The sequence below is a fragment of the Tiliqua scincoides genome, chromosome 3, assembly GCF_035046505.1.
Source record: "Tiliqua scincoides isolate rTilSci1 chromosome 3, rTilSci1.hap2, whole genome shotgun sequence".
In the NCBI taxonomy this organism is placed as follows: domain Eukaryota; kingdom Metazoa; phylum Chordata; class Lepidosauria; order Squamata; family Scincidae; genus Tiliqua; species Tiliqua scincoides.
This window is the reverse complement of record NC_089823.1, coordinates 179,845,005-179,862,794: the sequence shown is the minus strand read 5'-3', so window position 1 is coordinate 179,862,794 and position 17,790 is coordinate 179,845,005. Positions and strand designations below refer to the sequence as shown.

General features: G+C 41.8%; 1 protein-coding gene across 2 annotated transcripts in view; it reads left to right on the top strand.

The window, feature by feature from the left end:
• Positions 1-17,790, top strand: part of ATRNL1 (attractin like 1) — a 702,039-nt gene that overhangs the window by 228,640 nt on the left and 455,609 nt on the right. For both annotated transcript variants that reach the window (XR_010794071.1, XM_066619507.1), the window contains exon 21: positions 17,079-17,131. Coding sequence is in view for 1 of the 2 variants with exons in the window: in XM_066619507.1 (XP_066475604.1) it covers positions 17,079-17,131 (53 nt within the window). In the remaining variant the exon portion in view is untranslated. The remainder of the gene's footprint in view (positions 1-17,078; positions 17,132-17,790) is intronic.

The following is a 17,790-nucleotide window of genomic DNA, read 5'->3' as shown; positions in this document are numbered from 1 at the left end:
TCTTGAACACTATAGAGTGGTTCAGATCTTGGCCTGGTGTGAAAACACAAAAAGAACAACACTAAAAGAACAGAGAAATTCAGCTGAGCTGCAGAATAAAAAATGGGGGGGGGGAAGAGAAAAGCTGTATTATTGATGTCTTCTTGATGCTACCCTATTTGTTTTTGTGTGACCAGTGAGCTGACAGTTTTGTGACTATCTTGTAATTAAGAAGAAGAAAATCCCAGAAAAATGCCCAATTGCCTGGATGCTAAAAATATTGTCAAAATGTTAGACTTAGAAAAAGCTTTTATTATTCTGATTTTAAAGAGTCTGGCTCAGAACTGGTTTTGATGCTGGCATTGCAGAACTAATTTAATTCAAACAGAGATGAAAGTTTGTAAGTGAAATTGGAGTCTGTTATTCTATGAAGGATTGCATTAAGAAACTTGAGCAGTGTGAACCATTGTACAATTTGAGGAGGGAGAGAACAGATTGATACCAGCTCAGTTCAGATGGCTTGACTACTGGGGAACATGCTATGAACTTGTTTGCATCTCTTCCATCTTTATGGGTTCAGGTGAGTTTTCTAATTCTGTTTTGAAGGTCACAGTGGTACTCGTTAACAATAGTTTGCTTTATTGGGATGTCATTCTAGATTGGCACATGGGGGGGAGCGAATGTGCAAGCCCACAACGTGCGCTTAATATTGGTGTGTCCCATCCTCAAGAAGCTCTCCTTAGATCCCCCTGTGTTAGATACTTTCCAGCCAGTTTCAAACTTCCCTTTTCTGGACAAGGTGATCGAGTGAGTGTCTCAGCTTCAGAGGGTCTTGGAAGAAATGCATTATCTGGATCGCTTTCAATTCGGTTTCAGTTGTCTTGGTGGATGACCTGTGCCAGGGACTGAACAGAAGACATGAATTTCTATTGGTTTTGTTGGACTTCAAAGGGGCTTTTAAAACCATTAACCACAATCTCCTCCTGGGCAGTTGGCCAGGTTGGGGCTGGAAGACACTGTTTACTTGAGTCAGTCAACCTGACCATAGTGGTTCACATCTTGGTGATGTCTTGTTTAGATTACTGTAAAGCACTCTATGTGGGGCTGCCCTTGAGCCAGAAACTTCCTTTAGTGCAGAACGCGTTAGCCTGTGTGATTACTAAGACTTGGCAGTCTGATTCTTTCTGGCAACTGCACAGACTGCTGATTTACTTCCAGGTCCAATTCATGATGCTGGTTTTGACCTTTAAAGCCTTTTATGACTTAGGACCAGAAAATCTGAGGGACCACTTCCTCCCATACATGCTTACCCACTACCTAAGATCAGAGGAGAAGGCCCTCTTGCACATGCCACACTCAACAAAAGTGAGGAAAGTGGCAGCAAGTAGTAGGGCCCTCTCAGCTGTGGTGCTGGAGGTATGGAATGTGCTCTCATGCAAGTTATGAACTGCTCCCTCCCTTGAAGCATTCCAGTGGTGGCTAAAACATGTTTATTTCTGTTGGCCTTTGTGTAGTGCTGGTCGGCAGTGCGGTTTTCATACTGTAGTGTTTTTGTTTGTTAATATTTTATGTCTTGCTTTTATTGCCACCTTTGACTGTCTTTTATTGTTTATAATCATCATTTATTGCTGCTTTTATTTTTTCTATTTTTATGCTCCTGTATTTAATATTTTTATGTATTGCTGATATTTTTATGACTTTTTGAGCTGCTGTCTCTGGCTCAATGGTTTCCCAAACTAGTGGGTCGCAACCCACCAGCCTGGAAAGTACTGGCCAATGCTGCTTTAAGGGGTGGGGAGAGGGGAAGGCAGCAATGCAATCCTGAGAATCATGCTGCTGCCAGGAATGGGAGGGGGGTTTTCTACTTAACTGCAGGGGGGTGGGACCTCCCTGTGCCTGCAAAACTCTAAAAAAATGAGAAAAAAACACTTCCAGTTTTGTCACAAAAACCGGAAGTGTCCTTTTTTCCTTTTTCTTTTTTCTTTTTTTCTTTTTACAGTTTTTCAGGCATTGCCCAGATCCTCCAGGATTGCAGCACTGGCTGCAAGTAGAAAATCTCCCCTCCCGTCCCTGGCAGCAGCGCGATCCTGGGGATCACATTACTGCCTTTCCCTTCTCCTGCAACACCTTACAGTGCTCCCAACTCCCTTGTAAGAGTTTGGGAAGCACTTCCCTGGCTTATTTATTTGCTGTTTTATCGCTGCATTGTTTTATGTTGATGATTTCTAGGTTGACTTGGCCTCCTTGGGCACCCATGGTAGTGGGGGAAAGTTGGAGTAAAAATATTTTAAATAAATACATTACAGCAAGAGATACCATTATGCCTGAACTAAGCCGGTGGGAGAGACCTTGTTGAAAGAGTTTAGAAGGTAGTTATCCCTACATAGCCTGTGCACCTATAATCTACAGTCTCAGCATTATCTGTGTGTGACATCTAAGATGTTACAGAGAACCTATCTCTTTAGACTGTTTGTGGATTATTGTTATTTCTGTGGCAATTATTTTGCTTAGGGCTCTGTTTGAAACTTGAATACTGATCTTCAATTGACAATGGACACTGCAGGTTTGGAAGGCTTTGTGATGCAGAAGTGGAATAGAACCTTGAAGAGAATGGCAGCAAGCTGCTACTGAAGGAATTTGGGTCATGCAAGATCAGATCACACAAATTGGGACACTGTAGTTAATAGTAAAACCCAGAAAATCACATGAAAGCACCAACATTGGTGAAGATGATTAGCATCAGATGAACAGTTTGCTTATTGTGGTTTTCCTTCCTGCTGCAATGCATGCTGTCAGGCAGAGTCAGGAATTTGACACTATTAAGGTCTAGAGAGCTGATTGTAGCTACAGATTCAGTATGCACACAGCCTTGCAAAGGATTACTTGGTTGTTATTGAAGATAGGATAAGGATCTGTTACTCAGCGGCTTTGAACCTTATTGAACAGGACTGGAGAAGTGGAAGCGGGAGGAAAGGCAACACAGATGGGAATTTGTTCCACAAAACCTATGGGGCTGCGTGGAGTAGAAGTCTAGAGACAACAGAGTCAGCAGGAACTTCTAGGGGCTGGAGAAGATTGGGAGATCTCTCTCCGCAACATGGTTACTTACAGATGATCTCTAGTGAGGGGTGATACTGCCCCATTGTTCTGCTAAAATAGGTTAGCATATTTCAAACATAGTTAAATTAGACCTTATTATACTCTCAGATGGTGGCACAAGATCTAGTCCCCTTCCCAAAACTCTGTGAATCTTTAAACTGCCTCCCAATGTAACTCCTTTGTATCCCCCATACCTTGTGACTGCTGTGGCTTGAAATCCAGCAGTGGTGACAATATAAGAATATTTATATACTGCTTTTCAATAGAATAGTTTACAAAGCGATTTACACAGAAACAAATCAATAAATGGTTTGCTGACATAGCAGCACTGAGGATAGGTGGGAGAAAGATCTTCCTCCCTTCTAGTGCTGGAATCTTTGCTGCTACAGCAGCTAGGTTGGAGGAAGAAGGGGCAATTGAGGCTCACTGTTGGTTGAGTGAGAAAAAGAGAGATAAGGAGGCTGGTTAGGCACTGAGCTCTTTAGTTTGGATTAAAAACAGGGTCTGAGAAGATCACTGGGGAGTATGTATTGTTATGTATGCAAGTTATACAGGATCGAAATCCCACATAACTGATTGGCTCAGACTTATGGCTAGCCAATCGGGTGATGGATTGAAATCCTACCATCCGATTGGCTCTCTAGTTAATGTTTCAATTGCACCAATCATGGGGAGTCTGGGCAGAGCTAAAGGCTATAAAAGCGATGGGTGTTTGCCTTGTGTCAGATTCATTGCCAGGTCCTGTTCTGAAGATGGAATAAACATATTGAGCTGTTATCTCTATGCCTTCCTTTATTCGCATGGACCCACTATATAACATGTATCATAATGCTCACTTTGTATTTGAGGCAAACATTCCAAGCGACCAGAGTTAGTAATCTGAGCCTTGGGGTGTCTTCAGCAGCATCTGTAACCATATCTCTATCACAAGGTGAATCTGCACTGTGGAGGCCCTGGCTATCAACATCAGAATTCAGGACTAACTGCAACTTGCTTTAAGCCCTTTCTTAAGCTGCACTAGCTAAACTCCCCCTACTTCAACCATGTGGAATGGAGTGGGGAGGATCTAGTCCTTGCCACTTTGGCCACAACCTAATTGGTTCTGGTGCATGCAGATTACCTCGTCAACATGTGCCAGTCTCTTTCTAGTTCAATTTACTTCTCCAACAGATTCAAAAGATGTAGACTTCCAAATATCGGATTGTTGGTATTCACTGCCATTTCTGACAGAGTGAGTCAGATTATATGGTTGTTTTTAGATATCTTCTAATACAGTACAGGTCCAGCCTTGTTATACATGGATTTTTTATACACGGATTTGACTCAACACGAATGGTCCCTGCAAATGAGAAGGAATGTGCTGATCCCTGGAGAAGGGGAAAAATGCACCCCTTTAAAATCACAGTTTAAAAAACTGCTTTTTACTGTTGCAGAGAAACAGTCATACAAGTGACTACAGGTATAACCTAAGTATCCACAGATTTTTCTATCTCAGAGCTGATGAGAAGGGCCCTTTAAATTAAAGGAAAACAGTCCTTTAATAATGCCAAGAGGGCAGCCTGCTAATAATCCATCAATCATTCTATCTGCAGGCTTTACTCCTCCCTTCCCCCTGAGCACTTGAAAGAAGGTTAAATGGCAGCGATTATCATCTCCATTCTTTCCTCCTCATTGATCTCTGCCTCCTAGTGAAGCTCCTGGAAACAGACTGTCTCTGTGTGCATTACAAAGGTCAGCAAGGCTGTTTTAAAAACAGGAGGCTTTTTTAAAAAATCGCTGGAGGAAAGAGACTTTGTTTTTTCAATTGATTTGCTATAGTGCCTTTTTTTTGCCATCCAAAAGTTGGATGAGTTCTTGGAATGGAACCCTTGAGAATAATGAGTCTCAACCTGTATTGTGAAATTGTGTGACTTAAGTGCTGTTTGGATGACTAGCAAAATACACTGAAAATGTGGGAAGGGGAGAGATTATGGTGATAGACCCCAGCTCTGACTTCTGAACATTATGGCAAGCATTTGAATGGAGTCTACAAACTTGTGCATACAAGTTTTAGGCACATTGGTGCTTTCTGTACAATCACATGCCCTGTTTGTACACAAATGGTATCCATGTAGGATCTGTTTGGAGATTGAACATGTGAAGATCATGGCTGATTGCAGATGTTGCTGCAATCTCACTTCGACCTCCATGTGTTTTGTGTGTTCTGCTTGCTCTCTGAATAGGACTCTAGAAATGTAAAATACTGATGTCAATATTCCATAAGTTTGGCAACATATTAAAAGTAATATTTATTATGCAGTTTGGATAGCTGTACACCATATTCTGTACAGGGATGCTTTTTGAAGAAGGCTTTGGTTTTTGAATTGTTCAAACTGAAATTCTTATAAAAATCTTCACATTCATACAATGACAGATGCTGTGCCTAAACAAGTGAAACATGATGAAGGTTATTTTGAAATGGAAAGTGGAAAATTAAATTGTCATCTCTATATTCTGGTCTATTAATTACAGAAATTTTAGGTTATAGTTGATATGACAGCCTATGTGTTGTACAATTTGCTTAAAAACAGAGACATTTTTGTGGATTCTTCTTGTATGAAATGTACTTTAACATAAGAACATAAGAAGAGCCCCGCTGGATCAGGCCAAAGGCCGATCTAGTCCAGCTTCCTGTATCTCACAGTGGCCCACCAAATGCCGGAGGGAGCACACAAGACAACGGGCACAACCTGCACCCTGGCGTCCTCCGCTGCATCTGGCAATCAGAGGCAGCTTGCCTCTAAAACAAAGAGCTTATTTATTTATTTATTTATTTATTTATTTATTTATTTATTTATTTATTTATTTAATTAATAACATTCATTAAAAGTGTTCCAAAAATTAAAGAGTGAATGCCCTGGTGTAACAGTCACTTGAAAACATCTGCAGTTGTTCATCTAATGTTCACTTTTTATGTAGAGGATGAGAGATATTTCTTTGTAGGCAATTGAATTAATTGTTGTCTTCAAACTGCATCAAACAATTGTAAAAAAATCAAAATCAAAATCTAAGTAGTTTCCAATTAAAAATGATACAGGCATTTAGGGGGATGAAATCCGCAATTACTGGAGAATGCTAAATGCTATTTTCATGTTTTACAAAAGCATTATTAAATACTGTTATGTAAAAAATAATACTATAATTACATGAACGGATTAGATCTGTAATCCAGGGTGGTACTCCTGCCTAATATCTCTTAAGGCCTTTATCTGTCTTACTTGAACTTGTGGTGGTGACACTGTTTAAAATGTTGAGCTTCCTGCTGTCAGCTTGCACAGCACTTTGATTGTCTTTACTGTGTTTGCCCTCACAGCAGTCAGGAACCGCCCAATATATCTGCCACCTGATGCTGCCACCACCAGTGCCTTCACTACCCCCTCAAAAAAAGAAAAGAAAAGAAACAAAAAACAAAAAAATTCCAAAAGCAACACCCCAACAACAGCCACGTACGTTGCCTTTTGGACAAAACACAAAGTGCTGGTCGTGCTGGGAACTCCTAACATATCCTGAAATTTCTGTTTAAAGGGATTGCAAGGAGACTGACCGCTTTCCCATTGTTATTCCTTTTTTCCCACAGTCCCTTTAGAGCAGGGCTTTCCAAACCCTGGGGGTCAGATCCAGCGTTTGGGGAAAGCCATCTGCTCCATGAGCGGAGCTTACCGTTCCACCTTTGTACCATGTGTATTTTCAGTAGATCTGGGCACTGGGACACTCCGGGCAGTCGCGTCTGCCCAAATGTCCTGTTGTAAAGCCTCCCAGGATTCCGGGCAACAGGTGCGACTACCCAGTGTGTATTGGTGCCTAAATCTACTGGAAATACATGTGGAATGGAGGGGTAATAGTAAGCTCTGCTCCAAACAGGGACCACATTTTCATCGGACAGCAGTCCCAAGTTTGTCAACTGCTGCTTTAGAGCAGGGTCTCTAAACCCCGGCCCGGGGGCCAGATGCGGCCCGCAGCAAGCCTCTTTCTAGCCCGTGGCCAACTTCTTGTCCCCTGCAAGCCTCTGGCCCACTCAACTGAACATGACTAGAACTGTGCTCTGATTGAGTCTGGAGGGTGTTTTGAGAGCCAGAAAGGTTGAATGAATGAGCCCGTTCATTCATTTATTCACTCATCTAAGTTCTATCTCTAATTTATTTATTTAAATTTTATATTTAATTTTTTTTCTGGCCCACTACACCACGCCAGATATTTGATGTGGCCCTCTGGCCAAAAGGTTTGGAGACCCCTACTTTAGAGGTATGATCAAGGAAGAAGTGAGATGAGTGAAGCAGATTGCCACTGACCATGCCTGAGAAAAACCACATGGTGAACAGCAACCCATTCTCCACCCCCTTCGCTCCTTTCTCATGTGGTTATTCTTAGCCCCAGGTCTGCCCCTCCCACACCACTTGATGTGAGCTGTACTATTTGTGTCATGAATGAGCCAGCCCTGGCAACAGTCTTGTGAGGCATGAGGAACTGAAGGAGAGTAGCTTGCCTGAGGATAGTGAGCAGTCTGCAGAATGTATCTAGATCAGCAGTCTCCAAACTGGAATGCCCTCCTCGGCACGAGCAGCACTTTGTGTTCCAGAGCGCGGCGGGACTTCATGATGCGATGCTCTGGCAAGTCGCATGTATGGTTTAATGCCCTGGGCAGATGCAAATTCCCGGAGTATCGTGTTGACCCGTTCTGGGGACATGAAGTCCTGCTGCGCTCTGGAATGTGAAGTACCAATCATGGGCAGGAAGGATTCTCCCGAATGCCAGATCCGGCCCTCGGGACAGGGTTTGCGCAGCCCTGATCTAGATCACCAAGGCTTTTTCCTTTGGAAAACACTTCCTCAGGATGACAAATCTATGGATGAATTGCCCTGTAGTGGATGCCTGAGGTTGTATTTGCTGGTAAGATGAGCCCTGCTGGATTAGTCCAAGTCTAGCATCCTGCTTCCCACAGTGACCAGGTAGGTTTGAAGTAGCATATAGCTGTTATGACTAATAATCATTGATAGATTTATCCCTCAAGATTTTGTCTACATTTTTTGGAATCTTCTGAACTAGTTCTGTCACTGCATCTTGCGTGGAAATGCTTTTGGTGGGTTGGATTTAGACTATAGGTACTGCTTATCTCTCCCGTTGACACTTGATTACCATGGTTCTTGAGGATGAAACACTGAAAATCCATTTTGCAATTCCGGATGTTTTGTGCTTTTAGTTTTAAAATAGCTCCTAGGAGTTCTGAATTTTATAAGAACAGTAGTGTGGGGGGGAATATTTCTTAAACCTTACTCCACAAACCATTTTCCTGCTCTAAATCCTCCTCACCCCACAACTGCTATAGGTACTTGTATTTCTCCCCCTTATGGTGCAGAATTTAATGTAACCAGCAAATGTACTATCAGTAGAGGTGCTTGTTTCCTGTGAGTAAGATAGAATTACAGCCTAAGTTTTACTGAACTCAATGGGCTTACTTCTAAGTAAAATAAATAACACCATTTTCAAACAGCTCTAAATCAGTCTACAATAACAGAAGTGTTTAGATTCAAGTGTACTAAAGGAGGTGCCTTCTAATCTGGAAGCCCTATCACCTCATCTCAGATTTGTGGGGACAAGCCGTGGTGATTACTGAGTGGTAAAGTGAATTCACTATATGTAGGCTGAGACCTCTTTTCCTTTGTAACCTCACATCTTCTAGGAGGCCTGCACCTTGGCAGTGAAAACAGGTAGGAACTGAGCACCCAGTTCAGGGCCAGAGCCGTGGGAACCTCTAAGTGAAACAAAGGTGTGTTCATGCAGCTATCCGAATGAGTAAAACTATGAGAAAGGGAAAAATATGGAGCCTACTGTTTTCTTTAGGCCACTGCTTATCTTATGCATCAGTACCTGAAAGATTCATTTTTATCACTTGCAAATTAGCTTCCCCAGCAGCTAATTCAGAAATCTTTATATTGCAGCACTTAGATTCTCTAATTTTCACTTGCTGCAGAAGAGGAAATTTCAACATTGAGTAGAAGCATTATATAATAGAGATGCCAAAGTACCTCATCATGAGCCATAGTTATTACAGAGTATGCAGGGAAGAAGGAATACAGAATCAAATGAAAGTCTATCTTGTGCAGTAATATGCTAAAAAGGAAACTGGCACAGAAGTAGAACGTGAAAGTTTCCTGATAATTTGTTTTTTAAATGCTTATTTAAAATTCATTGCAGGAGTTTACATAAATTGGAATAGTTGGATGCCATTTTAAAGATATTTATTATTGTTTACATCTTTGAAACCTCTTATAAATATTTCATCCCAAATCTGTATGGTGTGTCTTGCTTGCTGTTTGCCTACCTGGGACAAGATATTCAGAGTCATTATATGTTACATTTTTAATCGCACCACTTAGACATTTTTCAAAAATATATTCTTCATAATAACTTGTCCATTCTATCAGACAGTCGTTGCATAATCTTATTTTAACAATTTGAATGCATGTCTGGAGTACAAGTAGTCATCCTACTTTAGTTGTCATAAGAAATCCTCTATGAAATGCAGCAGCAGTGGCTTTGGGGAAGAGCTGAGGCTTTGGAATCAAGAATTCTGTATTAAACTCAGATTCTGCAACCACAGAACAGATTTTTCTACTGTATATTTGCATAATGGCTGAATACATTTGCATCATGAATACATGTATTTTGGAATGTTTCACTTGACATTGGGAATTGGGCATTTAGGAACAAGGAGACAAAGGCTTAGAAAGAAACTAACCGTCAAATACCACTCTTTCACACTGGGCAGATGGTGTTTATACATTGTTAACAATGTGCATGAATTGAAATGTATTGCCTTTTCTTAGAAGTTTTCACAGTGTTTGTACTGTGGCATACTTGTATATCAAAAGTGCACAGATGTAAAGATAAGATGAGTTGATGGATTTGATGTAAGTGTAAGGATTGAACTGCATGTCTCTTTAATCTGAAAGGACCCTGTTGAGACTGCTACTACTGGAAGAAGTGAGGGATGCAGCAGTAAGAACCAGGTCCTTCTCTTGTGTGGCACCACTTTTATAGAACTCACTCCCAGAGCATCTAAAATCTGCCCCTTCAATAGAAAGTTTCCGGCAAGGCCTAAAAACATTTTTATTCATATTAGCTTTGCTGGGGGGGGGGTGTAAGGGTGGAACACTCCTGGTTGTCCTTTATGTTCTTTTTGTTGTGTATTCATGTGCTTTTTAGCTTGTTGTATATTGCTTTTTGTTATAATTGTAATTGTTTTATTACTGCTGTGCTGGTTTTAAATGATTGAGATCAGTGTTTCTCAAACTGTGGATTAGGACCCTCTAGGTGGGTTGCTAGTCAATTTCAGGTGGGTAGGTAGGTATTTATTGTTGCAGTCAAAGAGCAGCAAAAACAAACGCACAATGCCGCCCTTCAACAGGTGGAATTTAAAATTTCAACATTAAAATACATTCAACATTAAAATGCAACATTAAAATACAATAAAACAGCCAACATAGTATTATGAACAAATAAGAAGGAGTAGCAATTAAAATTTCCTCTCATTATTAATAATGCCCATTCAGGTTTTGTAAGCAGCAGCCAAAAAACTTGCAGTTGGTCTTAAAAGCTGAGAATTAGCACCTGAAAGAAGTTTCTTGGCCATTTCTGTTTGTGACACGGCCAAGAATTTTCTGCTCAGGGGAATAATGAACTTGTCTTGGGTCCCCTGAAAAAATGGACAACAGAACATGCATGTTCAATGGTCTCAACCTCCCCTGAACCACAGGGACACAGTCTTTCGGAGATGGGAATCTTTCTGAAACAGTCCTAGACAAATGCCGAAGGAAGAGCTCTCCACCTAGCTAGGAAGAAAGCCCTCCTCAGCCCAGGGAGCTCTAATAATGAAAGATAAGTGGCCAGAGCAGCTATATACCTTGTGTCATCAGAGGTAAGACAATCTGGAGATCTGCTGACATCTTCTTGTCCTTCGATATCCCTCAGTCTCTGCTTTATCATCACTCTTGCCTGATTCAAATCCATTGCCAGAGCAATCTCTGGTGAAAACCCCAAGTGTCTCAGCTTTGTGTGTACCACCTTGAGCCAGGTAGATTGAAAATTATCAATGAAAACCAAAGATGTTAGGCCTCGGGTGTTAAAGTTTAGATTGAGCCACAAATAAATGGATGCCAAAGCAATCCTGGCCTTGACCTTTAACAGGCCGGAATCAAGACGTAAGCTTGCATTAGACACATAGCTGGATGCTTGAAATATAGTTCTTAAAAATTTGGATTGGACACGTTCAAGTGAGACGAAGGAAGAAGAGGAGGGACCAAGAATTGTTCCATACAAAAGTTGGGGCAAGACCTTTGCGAGATATAATCTAATTGCTGCTGGAATATAATGGCCAGCTTTAACACGAAAGAACTTGGTTATTGCCCATGCAGACTTCTGGCCAGCCGCAGCCACAGATTCGTGATGAGCGGTTCTAGTTCCAGTGGAGTGCAGTATTACACCCAGATATTTATAGGAACTTACCTGCTCTATCTTATGGAATTTCAGGTGGGTCACCATTCATTTCAGGGTATATTTTATTTTTAATATATTAGACTTGATGCTGCCATGGTACGTTACTGCATTTGGGAAAATGTTACAGATCTGTACTTAATAGGCTATGTATATGCTTTTAACAATGATAGTCATTGGGGCTTACTCCTGGGTACGTGTGGATAGGATTGCAGCCTTTGGACCGTTTGGAGAATTTTTTTTAACAGATCTGCAACTGGGTTAGGAAGGTTCTTCTTTACTTTAAATAAAATTTTAAACTTATGCTTATTGTAAACTTTTAATTACTTGATTGATTGATTTAATTTGATTTTGTTGTAAGGGGGATATTAAAAAAATTCCTCCATGATTATGTCACTTCTGGCCATGACATCACTTCCAAGTTAATGAAATCATTTTCTGTGGATCCCAACAGATTGTCACTCTAAAAAGTGAGTGCTAGTGCTGAAAAGTTTGAGAACCACTGATCTAGATTTAAATTGTTTATTTTATATTTTTAAGTTGCGTTTTATGTTTTAAGGGCGCAATCTTAAGGGGCAGACAGGCCAACCTCAGTTAGGCCCATCATGGTCGTGGAAGTGCCATAAAGCACATTCACACCAACATAAGTGGGGTTAGGCCAGCGCACAGACTTGTGCTGGTCTCCCTGCGCAAACGCAGGCCCCAGGGAAAGGGTGAGTTGTGTCAGCTGAGCTCAGCCAATGCAAAGGTCTGGGGAGGAGACAGGGGAGGTGTTCTGGGGTGGGGGAGGCAAGTGGTGGGCAGGACTATTGGCGTGTGGGACTGTGGGTGGGAGACAGGGCCTGGATCCGGCAGGGATGCCGGATCCTAACCCCTTATCCAGGCAGCCTGGACCAGCCCTGGCTGCTCGAATTTGCACTACCTCCAGAGGTGGCGCAGATCCAAGTAGCCCCATTGGGGCTGCAGTGGCTCTTTCCGGGGTAAGGGGAAGCAATTCTCCTTGCTCTAGGCTGAGCCACTAAGCTACTGAACTTTGCTCTGGAAACAGTGCAGGACTACTGGCCTGCCTGTTCCAGCTCAAGTTAGAATTGCGCTGTACGTTTTCTAAGCTACCTTGAGCTTTTGGAAAGGCAGGGTATAAATATTTAAATTAATAAATATATTGAAAATAGTTAGGTCTGTCTAGAATGAAAAGAACAATGAAAATAGCACGGTAAGGACATTATATGTTAGGGTTCCACTGTTCGGTGGAACTGCACTTTCATAAATAACCATAAATATTTGTTTGATGAAAAAGATCCACTGCTATACTTGGGCATTATATAAAAAGAGACCTTCCAATTTCCATGCATGCCTTGATTAAAAAGACCCAAGTGAAACAATGAAAGTTGATACCTTACACCTTTTAGGTTCTATAAACTTAAAGGAATTCAAATATTTGTCTTGATTTTTTAGAGCAGATGTTAGTGAGAGGAAGTAGCTTGGAATCAGTCCCAGTTTCAAGTAGGATACATTTTTAAAAATAGATCTAACAACAGTAGTAGACCAGTTGGACAACAGGCATTACATATCTGCCTGCAATTTAAAAAAAAAAAAAGTGAGCTGTCATGAATATTTTCTATTAAAATACATTCATATAATTTATTTTTAAAAATTATTTATATCCTGCCTTTCTCCTCTAAAAGAAGCACTCAGGGTGGCTTGATGTAATCAGATCAATAATCGGATGTAAATATATCCTGTAAAATATTTCTGTACAGGTGAGTCATAATAGTCTCAGGGATTTTGAGGAGCCATACACTGTAATGGTAAGAGATAAAGAAACACAGTGCATGGTGATAGAAAGAGAAAGTCTCCATGTGCTGTATGTGCCTGTACCGTGGAATCAGCATGTCATTTCTGCATATGTGTATGCATTGATGCATCTGTGTGCATACCACAAAGTATGCAGAAACTCTTGACTGTGTATGACTCTATTTTTACTGTCTGATGGTTATTAAGGGGTTGTCTCATATTAGCAAATACGACTAGCCATTACATTGCTGTATAGAGCTATACAGCATTCAGCCACGAGATGGAATGTCGTTCCATTACATCCCTGTATAATAGTGCTTTCCAAACTCCTACAAGGGAGTTGGGAGCACTGTATGTTGTTGTAAGGGAAGGGCTATGGCAGCAATGCAGTCCTCAGGATCCTGCTGTTGCTGGGGATGGGAGTCTTGCCTGCAGCCAGCACTGCAGTCCTGAGGGGTCTGGGGAGCTAAAGTCTGAAAAAAAAGAAGAAAAAATTGAGCTCTTCTTGTTTTAACAAAAGAGTGAGAGTGTGTCTTCCTGATTGATTAGAATTGAAAAGTATGGTCTTGAAAAGTATTAGAGGTGTTCTTTGCATTTTATTTTTATTTATCTTTAATATTATCTTTTTTCCTCTTTCTTCTTCTTTTATTGTGTTTTCCCCTTTTTTATTATTTAAATAAATGAAATAATAATTTTAAAAAGGAATGAAAAGTATGGTTTTGAAAACACATTCTGTGAGTTGTGGGTTTTATCGCCTATGTAGAGGTTTCCCAGTGTGTTGCAGACTAGAGAAAGTGGGGAGGCAGTCCGAGTGCGAATGCAAGATACTTTTAACAGGATTGTGCGGGTTACATACCAAAAGCCTGGCCACAGGTTTGGCTATCAAGAAACGTATGGAGAGAATCATCTCAGTCATTCATTTTGCAAATAAAACATAGAATACATGTACTGTTTCCATTTCTGGAAGTTGAAGATAGCAAAATAACAAATGGGTATAACTGAGGTTCACTCTTGCGATGAAAAGTGAGCTATTACCAGCAAATTGATTTTGCTGTATAAAATATGTATACGTTAATCATAAGTGGTGGTATTACTGAGCAAAGGAACAAAACGAAGCATGTATAATGGCTTTAAAGTTATTTGTCTGGCGTAGCCCTAGTAATAGGCTAATTTAGGAGTGTCTTGAATCTGTAGAAGTCTTCGCTTGCTATTATGCTGCCTCTTGCCACCTGCCTTTAAGATAAACTAAGAAGCTGTTTGAAACATAGAAGACAGAGCTCTAAGAGACAGTAAACAAAAACCGTGTACAAATTATGTGGAAGAATTGGGTTCTGTTAAAAATATCACTGATAATTTTTTTTGGTGCTAAAACATAAAGACTGTGGCATGGTTACCATGCTGCAGTCAAATTACACTGCCCCCCCTTAAGGCACGGGGCAGAGGCAGGAAGTCCTGGGCTGGTTGGCTGCTGGGTTAATGCTAGGCAGGGGATAAGGAGCAGATTAAGGGGACCATTACATACTCCTCAGATGCTCCTTGTGGCTTCGTCCCTCCCGCCCTGCCTGTCTTCATCCTGAGATTAGCTGGTTGCCCTCTTGGGTACCGGATAGGAATTTTTTGCTGCTAGCCAGGATTGACTGTGATGCTGGTGGTTTTTTCACCTACCCCAGGATATAGCAGGCAGGGTGGTTAATTAGGGCTGGTTAGGTATGGTCACTTTAGGCAGGTGTCGTGTGGGTTGGGAGGCAGTTTGTGAATGTTGGCATCCACCCTGAGGCAGCAGGGTCAGGGGGTGAGTCATTTGCTTACACCTTGCTAACCTGGCTCAGGAAGGCAGACTGCCAAGCCCCTTGGCTGGCTGGGGCGGTCAGTGTCGCAGGGTCTATCCTGCGGCATTTTCCCCCAGAAAGCTGCACCAGCCCGTGGTTTGAATGGGTGGGCAATGACAAGCTGGACATGGGCATGATAGTGCCCAGGCTTTTAGGTTGGTGGCACTCCCGAAGTTTGTCAAGGGGGAGGCGGACAGTGGGTCATTTCCCCCATGTTAAAACCCGCATGGCATGGAGGGAGGTTTGAGTTAGGCCCTGCTGCAGTTTTTTCTTATGTTATTGATTTTAAAAAAGTGACCCAGGTTTTAATTCCAAGCGTCTGTCTCACATCTTCTTTGGTGGGGGGTGTAAGGGTAAAAGTGCTCTGGATCTATTTTTCCCCATTTTGGAATAAAATGAGTGAAATAACTACTGTGTATTTGATTGAGACCTATTAAGATGGGTGGTAAGGCAGAAATGTGTTTTGGTGGTGTTTAATCTTATTGGTCTTTGCCCCAGTTCTTTCTCTGCCCTTTTCAATTAGTTAGCATTTCTTAGAGCCCAATCCCATCCGTCACCTCACCAAAACAAGCTGCGCTGTTTGCTATAGTGAGGGAAAGATAGGGAGGGGAAATGAGTCTCCTCGGACCTTTGCCACCTGTTCCACCCTCCCTCAGCCCTGTTCTACCCTCCTTGCTGACCCACCTCAGTCTGTGGACCTTCCATGCATGGGGTCTCACTGGCAGCATTCCAGAAGTGCATGATTTCATGCACTGCCAGAGCACCATTTGTAACAGTCATAAACACTAGTACCGGCAGCAGTAGAGCACAATAGGATTGGGCTGTTACATGACTAATGGGATAGCTACCCCACATTTTTGTTTCTGTTCAGGTGGCTTGTCCCATAGTGCTCTGCTCTACTAATGCTACTACCCCCAAACCTGCTCAACTCTAACCTGGTTCTTTTCTCTGCATGGGCTCTTGAATCCAAGAAGGAAATACAGAGCAATTCCATAGCCCGGTAAAGGCAGGAGCAAAGTGAAGGAGCCAGATTTCTGCTGTGTCCATAGATCAAAATGCAGCAAACTCACCATTTATACATACATACAACAGCTTAAACAATGGTCAACACCACCTGTCCCTATTGCCTACTTCCTCTGCTTGGGTCTGTAGACTAAGCAGGACATGTGGACTATGCTGGGAGCAATTCCAGTGTGTTCCACATTTCCTGCTTTAATTAAAGTGCCTGTGTGGAGGAAGTCACAAATAAGGAGGCTAGTTGCATCCAAGGTGGACTGGACAGATTCACTGGGTGGTCTGTTCACCATGCCTCATCTGTATATGGTATCGTTCATGGATGGGTCAATCCTACCTTCTCCATGCAGTTGTGTGTACCCATATGCATGATAACCTTAGTTTGAAAGTGAGCCAACAAAGTGAATGATATCGGGGGGGGGGGGGGGAATCTCTGTCCAAATAGCAAAACTTTATGTGACTGCTTCTAATTTCTTAACTTCTTGTGTCAAATGCTTGGATTTCTATAATAAAGAAGCATTAAGTTGCCAGGTCTGCTTTCTATTAGGAAAAACAAGATATTTGAATTTAATTTCTAAAGGACATAATGGCAACATGTCTTATTATATACTGTCCCTGTGGTTCTTTATTGTAGGACTTTACTCAGATCCTCATTATTACAGAATTAAATGTTTGTATATGTTGATGTAAGTAGGCTTCAGTGTGAAAAAAGTTTCATTCCTCTGATTTAAATATGTATTTAAAAAGAATATTTAGCCACGCTCTTTTGTAATTGTTTTATATCATTTGATGATTAACAGCTTGTTTTTTCTTTTTCTTTTTTTACATCTGCAGGTGTGACTCTGAAAATAGGTACCTTGGTAATCCGCTCAGGGGAACGTGTTACTGTAAGTAATTTTGTGTTTCATTGGCCTCTGATCTTACTTGTTACTATAATTGTTAATCTCTTGTTTCAAACTGATTGACTGTAATTAATATATCACTGTATGCCATCTAGGACTGGTCCAAGACCTCCTGTTCCCTGAGCCATTGTGCCAAATGCTGACCCCTTATGTGGTTCAGCCTCTGCTCCTCCAACACTCAAGCTCAGCAGCAAAACTCCCCAGTCCCGCAACCCGGGACAAAGGTCCACGATGGTGCCCCCATGCAGAAATCCACCCCTCCCTCATCTGAGGCTCATGGAGCCTCAGGTGACCCAGAGCTGCATTGGGAAAGCCTTTCTGAGATTCCCTGACACTATAAACTGTGCTTCTGGGAAACCGGAAGCAGTTTCCAACCCTGTCAGGATCCTCAGAGACTTCCACGGGGTCCTAGAGGCTCGCGCTGGGGGCATTTGCCCCATCTAATGCAATGGGAGGTCCACAACTGCTCAAGCTCACTGCTCTCCCTTCCTCTACACTTCCGTTTTGTCACCTTTTTCCTTTTACAATCCAGGAAGTGGGATGATCAGTGAAGAAGTGTGGGTGGATGAAAGTAGATGCTCCCTGCCATCTCATGGATGGGCCAGCCTTGGTGCCATCTACCAATATATTATATTTGTTGAGCA